The 10,625-nt window shown below is 38.2% G+C and overlaps 2 protein-coding genes across 7 annotated transcripts; both read left to right on the top strand.

Moving 5' to 3' along the window:
* Window positions 1-317: 317 nt before the first annotated feature.
* Window positions 318-3,756, top strand: LOC128218578 (alpha-(1,3)-fucosyltransferase fut-5-like). Of its 5 annotated transcripts, none has more exons than XM_052926281.1 (4): window positions 318-819; window positions 1,301-1,449; window positions 1,579-2,409; window positions 2,984-3,755. In XM_052926281.1, the coding sequence occupies exons 3-4, from the start codon at window positions 1,645-1,647 to the stop codon at window positions 3,545-3,547; spliced, it is 1,329 nt and encodes a 442-aa protein (XP_052782241.1). In that variant the 5' UTR covers window positions 318-819; window positions 1,301-1,449; window positions 1,579-1,644; the 3' UTR covers window positions 3,548-3,755. The 5 variants fall into 5 exon arrangements, with proteins under 5 accessions (XP_052782241.1, XP_052782240.1, XP_052782239.1 ...); XM_052926280.1 differs by having other exon boundaries at window positions 1,237-1,449; XM_052926279.1 differs by having other exon boundaries at window positions 318-972; window positions 1,237-1,449.
* Window positions 3,757-6,262: 2,506 nt separating this feature from the next.
* LOC128218582 (uncharacterized) lies at window positions 6,263-10,625 on the top strand. Of its 2 annotated transcripts, none has more exons than XM_052926287.1 (3): window positions 6,263-6,393; window positions 8,524-8,719; window positions 9,498-10,625. In XM_052926287.1, the coding sequence occupies exons 1-3, from the start codon at window positions 6,389-6,391 to the stop codon at window positions 9,714-9,716; spliced, it is 420 nt and encodes a 139-aa protein (XP_052782247.1). In that variant the 5' UTR covers window positions 6,263-6,388; the 3' UTR covers window positions 9,717-10,625. The 2 variants fall into 2 exon arrangements, with proteins under 2 accessions (XP_052782247.1, XP_052782248.1); XM_052926288.1 differs by lacking the exon at window positions 6,263-6,393 and adding an exon at window positions 7,492-7,602.

The following is a 10,625-nucleotide window of genomic DNA, read 5'->3' as shown; positions in this document are numbered from 1 at the left end:
GCGGCATTTAGTAAGGCCCAGGGAGGCCGTGATCCGGGAACTATGTACAGATTTATTTTAACTTGAAACATCCAAACCTTAGGATTTTGACACATTCCCCTGCTCATGGGTTAACCTGTATGTGCCTGAATCCACACACCTCAACGCCCCGCCCCCACCACCCCCACCTTCAACCCCCTCACCGCCTCCTCTGCCCATGAACAGGTGTAATTCATCAATATAAAATTATAAATACATCTTTCCACTTACAAGCGAATAACATCCTGTTGAAGCTGTGGTATGTATATACAAAATTGCCCACAGGACATTCATACGCATTGAAGCAGTCAGGAAAACTCGCTGTTACTGAAATACTAGTAGCTTTGTTGCTTATTTAAGTGTTTGATTTTAACGTATGCGACATTTAACACTATTTTACAATCACTGAGCTGGAAATATTCCTCATTTGTACAAAAAGTGGTTTGTGTGAAATATGACATTAAAACTATCTGAAATACGTGATTTGAAATACTAATATGTGATTTGAAATACGAGATGTGAAATACTTGGTGATGAAGATGGATATATGAATGAATGATACAAGTAGTTGATATTACCACTTTACTGGCGGAAGTAAACAAGTGTATTTACTAAAAGTTATTAAACGCTATTCATGAAGTATTTGCCTGAGGATAGATGCAAACATTGTTTGAAGTGTATATATTGAAGTAAAAAACAACATATTTTTAGGGGAGGAGGGTGAGGGGAGGGGGGATCCCTAGAAACATATGCATGGAACGATGTGCGGTACTCGTTGTGTTTGCTTTATTTACTTCACAGGTATTATACCATTTATGTGTCAACGATATGATGTGTTAGCAACTTGGCAACGCTCACTTAATAAAATCAGTTTAATTTCATATACAGAAGTGATACTGTTGCACACAAGTATCAAATTACGCAATTGATAAGAAAAACAACAACGAGGAAGCGGTACCTGCGAAACTTGACTCATTTTTGGACTAAATACAGTCGAACTCCGTTGGCTCGAACTCACTTGGCTCGATTTTTCCGTTGGCTCGAACTATATATAAAGGACCGTTTTCTATAGCTGAAGGTAAGCATTCCCGCTTAGCTCGAATTTATCGAGGCTCGAGGTATTTTCGCTTTTACCTGGGAGTTCGAGCCAACGGGGTTCGACTGTAGTCATCTGGTCGACTTTGAACTGTGTTAATACCTCAATCGTTACATGAATAGAATGTCGCTCGTGCGCAGCTGAAGATGTCCAATACATTCAATACTATATACCGTGAACATGTAGGTTTTTCCGATCGATGCTGATGAGGTTTCACGGAGTATTGATAAACAACATTACTGTGAAGAAAACAAGTTACATTATGCATCATTGTGTGTGTGTTGGTGATAGTTGAATTGGATAATGCAGTTCTGTATTATTCTCAGGATAGCAAGGTAAATTAATCATTGTGCGTGCGTGCGTGCGTGCGCGTGTGCGTTTGTGTGTGTATGTGATTTAATTGGATATTGCAGTTTGGTTCCCATCTATGGGAGAGTAGCTTTAACGTTGCGTTCTATTTGCAGAGCGACAGGATGCAAAACTTGAAACAGCGATGAAAATGGATGCTATACAGATAACACTACGTTGAAATGAGGACTATTTGTAAACATACTTGCAGAAATATATTGATTCTTGTTATAGCCACGCTTCTTTTGGGCGTCTTTATCATTAACCAAGTGTTCAATATGACTGGATATCGATATTGGCCAACGCCGCTCGATCTCATAACTTTTCCAAAACACAAAGGGCTTAACGACCTGAATGGAGACGTTCACTCAAGCTTGGATCACAAGAGAACCCTGGTCGATATACAGGAGGGAATGGTTGCCGAGCAACGAAGCAAGGTGAACACAAGTTCTGGAAAATCTCAATCTATATTGTGGTATAAGAAACCTAACTGGGTATCTTTGAGCTTCGCAAACAATGCTCTGAAGACGGTATGCGTGTACAGCAACTGTCTGATGACGGATGCGGTCGGAGATCTCCGAAGCCATTCGGCAATAGTGTTCACGATGACGCAACGGAACGACTACTCGCCACCAATAATGCACTCCGAGCGCAGAACCGACCAGGCGTGGATATTTTTCGGCCTGGAATCCCCAATCAACCACAAGCACTTGGGCCACCGGCACTCCAGTTGGTACAGAACTATGAATTGGTCCATGTCATACAGGACGGACGCAGACATAGTTTACCCATACGGCATGCTGGTTACTAAGGCCGGGCCTCCAGTCCAGGTAAAGCCGTCTGTGTACAAGCAGAAACGGAAATGGGCGGCGTGGATTGTAAGCAACTGCGGGGCAGACAGCTGGAGGGACGAGTTTGTGCACGAGATGCGCGCTTCCGGTCTTCAGGTATAAGTAATACCATTCAGTTTGTGTCTTATTGGTCTATATTTAATAACAATCTTAGATTTATCTTAATTTTAATATTAAAAAAAAGCAAAAACAAGTCGATTGATTGGACTGTTATAATAATTTGCCAATGAAATTAATTTCAGTGGGGCATGTGTAAGAAATAAGGATAAGAATAATAATTATATTGAATTTAGCCCCTGTGTCACAAATGCATGATACAATTTGCGATTCTGGAACCATGTTAACTATCTAATCCCTTGTATGGTCATCATGTATCATGATCTCAAACTGGTATGTAATTAAGTGCAATCGGAACAAACTTTAAACTGTTTACGTTAATCATATTTGATAGGTCACGCTAGTGTAATAGATTCACTGTGCTATTACCTTAAGCAAATGTATCACTTACTGGTATCAGTTAAATATATTTATTTCATATCTCAACGTAACGTAAAAGATCGTTTAACATGCTATATTTTAAAGCATGCTTTTATTACAAAAAAACAACTGCATTATTTATTTTGCAGCAGAGGATATAGTTGACCTTAATAACTATATCCATGTATTTCAGATCGACGTGTTCGGTAGGTGCTCCGGAAGTGAATTCACCAACATCAATACCCTGCGAGCGTCCATTGAGAAAGATTACAAGTTCTATCTAAGTTTTGAAAACAGTCTTTGCACCGACTACATAACCGAGAAGTTCTTCCGCTATTACAATTGGGAAATAGTCCTCGTGACTCGCGGAGGTGCGAACTATTCCGAATTATTACCACGTGACACTTTTATAGACTCCGCACATTATCCTTCCGCCAAAGAACTAGTCCAGTATTTATTACAAGTAGGCGATTCTGAATCAAAATATCTATCGTATCTTAATAATAAAAACAAATATGCGTCAACCGAGCTTGTGCCCTCAAGTTTTTGTAGTATATGTGAAAAGGTGAATAACTTGAAGAAAAACCGGAAAACATATACTGACCACGTGTCTTATGTGCATAACGTGTCAAAGTGTTGGGGTCCTAGTGATATCAAACAATTGCATTGGCGTAAGCTACATGTTGTTTATGGTTGTATAGGAATTATTATTTTTTTGTTCTGTTTATTGGTGAAATGTTTGCGGAGACGAAGATAATAATAATGACGTTATATGCGCAATAGTTTAATTCATCAGATATGATTACTAGTATAATAAACTTATGAAAATCGAAGATTGTTAAACAAAAAGTAACGATGTGTTAACCGAAAAGGCTCCGTGGTATGGCTAATTAAATTGAATTGCTTTTTCGATGGCAAAAATTCAAGCGCTTCAGTTTGAATGGATTTAGGTGCCTTTGTCAAGATAGTTTTAATAGCCAATTCAAGCACAAATATAATAAATAAATTTCCTATATATTATATAATCAATTGACCACTTTGCATGCAAGATTACTCTTATTTCCAGTGATTCACGACCCAAAATACCGTATATGGGGAGAAACCTCCACTTGTGTACTTTACACTAAACAACGTAAGAAACAAAGTTACGTTTCTCCTAAGAAACATAACATTGATTTGGCATAACCACTGTGAATTCGGTAAAATGACAAACGACGCGTTGAAAACGATGCGGTTAAAATGTAAACAATAAAAAGTTATTTCATTAAATCAAGTAGACCCAGCATATTCAGCGCGTTTTTTAAAGAACAAACCATTCAGCTTTAAACCCTATAAATATGGAAACTAGCCAATGTTCTGGGATGATATTACATACCACTGTCATATGCCACTTCAAGGGCGTAGGCAGGCTTTACTGAATGTTACGCACGAAAGGGGGAGGGTGAGGGAGGGGAATATACCTGTAGCCGTAGGGGGTTCGGGGGTGGGGGCTCGCCAGGGTAAATAAACGGAAATGGAACTAACATGTTGAGCACTGATGTGTATTTGAAGGGATCTATAGGTTCGAGGCCGCCATTTTGTAGTTACCAAGTGATTGATTTAGGCTTGATGTTAGCCGTATCTAGCACAGAGAAACGATGCTTACTAAAGGTGATCTTTCCTTTATTCTGATATCAATATTTAGCTTAACCCTCGACTATGATGCCATTTTTGGCCATATTTTATTTTCATTTTTTAAATTGATGCTACGCACATGCGTAAGTGCGTAACGCTGACTACGCCCCTGCATATAAATACTAATTGGTGTATTTTGCAATACGCTAAGGAACGTTTAAGTGGAAGTAGGCATTAAAGGGGCCTGCAATGGTTTAAATAATATATATATTTCTAAAAACTAGAGTATAATTTTTAGGTACGTTTTCATCAACAAGACCTTTTTCTAATGTATTTTCTTTTATAGCAGTGTGTGTCGCTCACCGCGTACATTTCCGACTTTGAATGTTTCCTAAAGCGAAAGTATTAAGGAGAACGGTTAAATAAGAAGTTATGACTCAGAAGTACTTTCGCTTTAGGAGATGATCTCAAAATTACGCAATACCCTTGATGACAATTAATCTTCACGATTTCACATTCAGGAGTTCACGATATGCATGAATGCTATGATCAGCGGCGGGTCCAGGATATCATGTTAGAGGGGGTGTAACTTGCGCCCCTCCATCAGAACCAAAATTAATTAGATCTAAAGTGTTGGGGGTTTTGGGGTTACTACCCCAACCTTTAGTAATGATACTTATTCATGAATTAACAATTTTAACTTAAATTCACGATTTCAATTTCACGATTTAATGACTTCACGAATTTCATAGTTTCACGAGTTCAACCTCAGAAATACACGATATCATGAAAACATGACTTCACTATACACCGATTTGATCTTAACTGATTAAAAACGTGATGTTAAAATATCACCACGGATATTTCGAACAGCATCGTAATGTATGCGTTAAGCTGAAATATTACTATCGTTTTTATCGCCATACGAACCACAAAACTCACAACTTGTATATTTTTTTAAAATACAAGCCCCTTTCAGGACATAAAGAAGATAATATTTCTTCGCATTCGAAACACCTCGGCCATTTTCCATCGAATTCAACCTCGGATGTATGCCGGTACATCAGTAGAAGTAGTTCGTAAAATTTTAAATAATAATATTAATAAATTATAGTGTTTCAATGTATATTTTGTATTACTTAATTGAAATTGATTGCCAAATGTCATTCAGTTTAACTGCCGGATCGGAATTAATACGCTATCTATTTGCAGCGTAGTTAACTATACAGATTTTGGACATTGTAAACCGTCCATATACATCCTAAGTTGTTTACGATCGAAAATGGCCGAGGTGTTCAGAATGATTTCTTCGTAGCCTTTGACATTTATCTGGTTTCCAAGTGGGTTGATAAAGGCCATAAATATGTCATAGTTTTGCGTCGGCATGATAACGATTGTAATCGTATGGATCAGCTGGGCCAAAACCTCTTAACGCCGAGTGACTGAACGAATGTTGCAACATATTTTTTCTAGGAATACATTTTCTGTAAACCATTTTTTGAAAACCATGACTGTCAAACACAATTGATAGCTGTCTGTCTGTCTGTCTGTCTGTCTGTCTGTCTGTCTGTCTGTCTGTCTGTCTGTCTGTCTGTCTGTCTGTCAGTCTGCCTGCCTGCCTGCCTGCCTGCCTGTCTGTCCGTCCGCCCGCCGGCACGCCCGACCGCCCGCCCGCCCGTCCGTCCATCCGTCATTCCGTCATTCCGTCCGGCAATCCTTCCGTCTTTCCGTTCGCCGTCAGTCCGTCCGTCCCTCCGTCCGAGCTTTTAACGATCTCTCTTTCCTCCCTCCCAGATGCAAGTGTTTATACGTGATTAAGCAGTATAGTACTTTTTTTATTTGGCCTTAGCCTACATGATGAAAGGTGGCGTGATGGGAAATCCCTGTTTTATAAGTAATGTTTGGAATTCCACATTGTGGAGAATATAAGTCGACCTGCGCTCACTCGCCAGCATTTCACTGAAATTCATCCGAGGAAACAGAAATGAGGTAAGTTTGTTTTATTTTATCAGTCTTCTCTTCTCAAAGACTTTTTTTTCAATCGAGTTGTATTGTTCAGTGTGTGTGCAAAGTCTTGTTTAGTTTGCTTAAGTTTTAAAGATGCACTCTTACTCCCAAATAAGATTTACCACAATTAATACAATTGCTTTAATATACCAAAAGGGATGAATAATGTCTAAAACATTGGTTTTTATGAAAGATACCGAGTTTAATTTAAAAGAAAGGGGCAGAAAACACAGAATGTCTACCTTATGAGACATCAGTAGATTGCAATAAAGCTTTTTGCACTCACCAGTCATTTAATATTTGTGCGTTTTCAGCTATTAAATACACGGTTGCAATCTTGTTATCAGTAATTCATATTTTCCATAAATGCATTATTTAGGAAGTAGTTAATGGTTTATTATTTCAAATGAATGTGTGTTATACATAATGAATGTAATGATTTTGAATAAGAGTGTCACTTTAACTTCTACTAGTATCTTACAACTATTGTGAAACAAGTTATTGCAACATTACATTAACCACTCTGCACGATGCAGCGCAGGCTTGTGTTGTTGGGAGGTTTAAATCCATTTGTCCGGCTTGGTGACTATGAATAAAACTCATACACGCCCTGGCCTGGAATCGTGCCAAGTTTTGTCATTAACCGAGAGACAAGGTGATGCAAAAGAATGTCACATATGTACTAAGTTCCATCACTCCGAAGTATATATACTAAGTTTCTTTTTTGAGTTATGCCCCTTTTATCTGAGACAAATGCTCTTATATTTTATTTCAAACATCAATTGTCCGACACGACAAACACAGATTGAATAAATTTAAGCGCGAAATATTTTACTACAACTCTGCCGCCATAAGGATTAGCCGATTCTAATGCATACAATATTATTTTCCACCAGAAGTAATCAAATGTAACCTTTGAAATATTTGAGGTGAATAATTAGATATTATATAGTTAAAATTAAACGTGGATGCCTGCACGGTGACGCCATGTAATAATTATATCATTTGACTTTTGAAAGGTTGCTGGTTGTTGATTACTAATTCACCAGTCAATTGTAACCACGCCCCCCCCCCCCTCCACTCCAGGTCAGGGGAATAGCGGGGACTTTGACTTTCTGGTCCATTCCCCGATATTTTCGGCGCGAAAACAAAACCAACGCATTCACTCGGAACTGCGGGGCCACCTGGAAGGTAAATACACGGCCCATTTCCCCCGCTAGCCCCGGTATACCCCCGGACCTGGGGGACCGTGGTTACAATTGACTGGTGCATAATAATTGTATGAAATAAATAACGTCGTCTGCAGGTTGTATTTTGTCCTTTATTTCATGTCAAGCGTGAAGTGACCTTTTTTGCTATCGTTCAATCGTGTTACATGTATATAGTTTTCTCCCATATACTCTTCACGTGTAGATTTTCTTTTGATAACAAATAGTATGCGGTCACGAGATATCCAATTGATAAAAACATGGGTATATATCGGAGCCCTCACAGGCAGGGACGTTTTATAGAATAAAATGCCTGTCAATCATAGAGGCAAATTCAAATTATGAAGCAAACGGCAAAAATATTTTTTAGACTTACAAATACTATACGAACATTGAAGTTTATTATTTTCATAAATGAAAACTTCTATACTATAAGAATGTTTATGACAAATGTCTGAAAACTCTTATCAGTAATTGTATCGTATATTGTGTTACACATCTGTGCAATTTTAAAGTACATAGAAGTAGTAGCCATTTTCTGTTACTCCCTTTTCAGGGGCGTAGCTAGGGTCTAAAAAACTCATGGCAAAAATAATGTTTGCAATGAAAAAGACTAGACTTGCTTTCGGTAAAATAAAGCAAACTTTTGAGTGATACAAAATGTTTGAGTAGCTATTAGCTTTTGTTTCATTTTTGTGTTATTCAAATTTATTATTTTCCAAAAAAGTTGTAGGCTCGGGTCTACAAGGCCTATATGTAGCCACGCCACTGCTTTTTTTATAGTTGTCCCCGGCCTGTAAGTATTGGCAATGAAACAAAGAACATAATAACTTCTCGTAAGAAACACAGATACTTTAGTTCTACAATTTTGAAAAATTAATAATGTTAATAAATACTATTTTAGTGACGAGGAGGTCGCGAGAGTGGTTTTTGGTGAATCGCGCGGGGAGCCAATGGCTGGCCAGAGGGCCGTGGCCCATTCAATCTACAACCGTACGCGACACCCGGGATACCCCAACACCGTCCATGAAGTCGTCAACCAGACATGGGGCGGCGGCCGTCATCAGTATGAGACATTGGATGATCGCGGACATTCTCGAGTACGTATGCAGTGTGTGTATACCACGTGATAAATTACGTCATATATGCTACGTCGGAAGGCAACATTTTGCTTAAAATGAAGTGTTAAAACAAAGATAACTTTTCAATTACTATACTATTTTAAATGAAACAAAGGGCAATGTATGCCTCTTAAAGAGCACCGCATTCGTCTTGTTACCGGACTTTGATAAGGTGATTAGTTTCATCAAACACTTCGACAAACCTGTTTTCAAACTAATGTGACAGTGCTCCGTCAGACGGGCGTTTTGTAAAACGATCTGTCGAAGGGTTTTAAGAAACTGAACTCTCAATCAAACTCTGGTAAAAGAACTTAGTGGAGGGGCGGGGGGCAGGGGCGGGGGCGGGGGGGGGGCTCCATAAACGGCGTAGACTGCGCCATGTTTCATTGGTGAAGAAATAGTAAAGATATATTTTTTTAAAGTCTTCTTATCTAATAAAAACATAACGGTCGTGCACAAGTGTTGAGATGATTCTATTTAAACAATCAGGCAAGACATTTATTATTGTAATTCAGTCTGTTATCTCGATGTCCTGGCTATGTCGAAAATAAATCGAATGTGTTGGGTTTATTTATTCACTCTTTGAACTTCGGTTATATCGAAAATTCGTTGTCTCGAGGTATTACATAGGTCCCAACGACTTCGACATAGCGAATATAGACTGTGCATCATTCATAAGCGGAAACTATTGAACATCTTGGATCAGCCAACCATACGAAAATCTATGTATTCGGTTGTGTAAAACGTTATATTATAGAATTGGGAGGAAGCCCGCCGGAACAACAGCCGAGAGTACCAGAATGCCATGAGCGCCGCCCACGAAGCTCGCACTAACCCCTCCGCCGACCCTACACGAGGCGCCGTGGATTTCGCGTCACGTGACCCATGGCCGTCCACCAACGACAATGACCACTGGCGCGCCACCAACAAGCAACAGATAGGGAACCAGTACTTCGTGAAGCGGGAGCCACGCTAATATGGTCGACAAATGAGACCAGAACTTTTTTATTTGAATAGATTTAAAACAGACCTAATTTACAGTGGTTTGTTATGTTAATTTGCTTTAATTGTTATATTCCGCTTACTGTTTTCTTAACATACATGTATGTTTACATTGAACATCAGTATTTAATTCTATACCTTGTTGTTATACAAAATGAAGGCGTTCTTTCGCACTTACTATGTACATACATTTGAAATAATGATATACATGTATAAGAAATGACACGTGTTTAGATGATGTACGTACATGTATATTTTTTTTCTTTTTGGAAGCCACGACTTCTTTTCTTCCCCGTCACATGTGTGGAATGGGTCGAGGATCCCCAAACAAAACTCACAAAAAAGGCATTATATATTTGCATAAAACAATTCAATCAATGAAATGTATTTATATAGTATAATTGTATATAATCACTCAATTACTTTACCTGTTTGCCATATCTTGAATATGAAACAATAAATTGATGTTTAAGATATGAAATAGGTAAGAATGATGTTATAAAAAATCTCAATTTTGCGAGACATAACCCTTGTAATAGTAATTGTATTTTTGTTTACAAAATCGAAAAAGTAAATGAAACAAAACGGTATGTCATTCATGAAGTTGTCTTTTTTCGAAAATCTGATAAAAATCAAGGGAATTCTTCCATGTGTTCAAATTCAATTTTTCTTTTAAGCACTTTACGTGATCTATAATTGATTTGTGGATGCGTAGTATTGATAAGCTTATTTCTGTGTTAACGTTTTCGTGTTCAATTAAGTTCCTACTTTCCTAAATATGCCATTTTTTCAATGATTATTGCGTTGATACTTTTGCATTTTTCCTGAATTGTTTATACTATGTATCCGTCTAAATAAAGTTATAAACGTATACAAAATATAG

Source organism: Mya arenaria, chromosome 14, assembly GCF_026914265.1.
Source record: "Mya arenaria isolate MELC-2E11 chromosome 14, ASM2691426v1".
NCBI classification, from domain to species: domain Eukaryota; kingdom Metazoa; phylum Mollusca; class Bivalvia; order Myida; family Myidae; genus Mya; species Mya arenaria.
The sequence above is the reverse complement of the archived record's forward strand: the minus strand, read 5'-3'. Positions and strand labels throughout refer to the sequence as shown.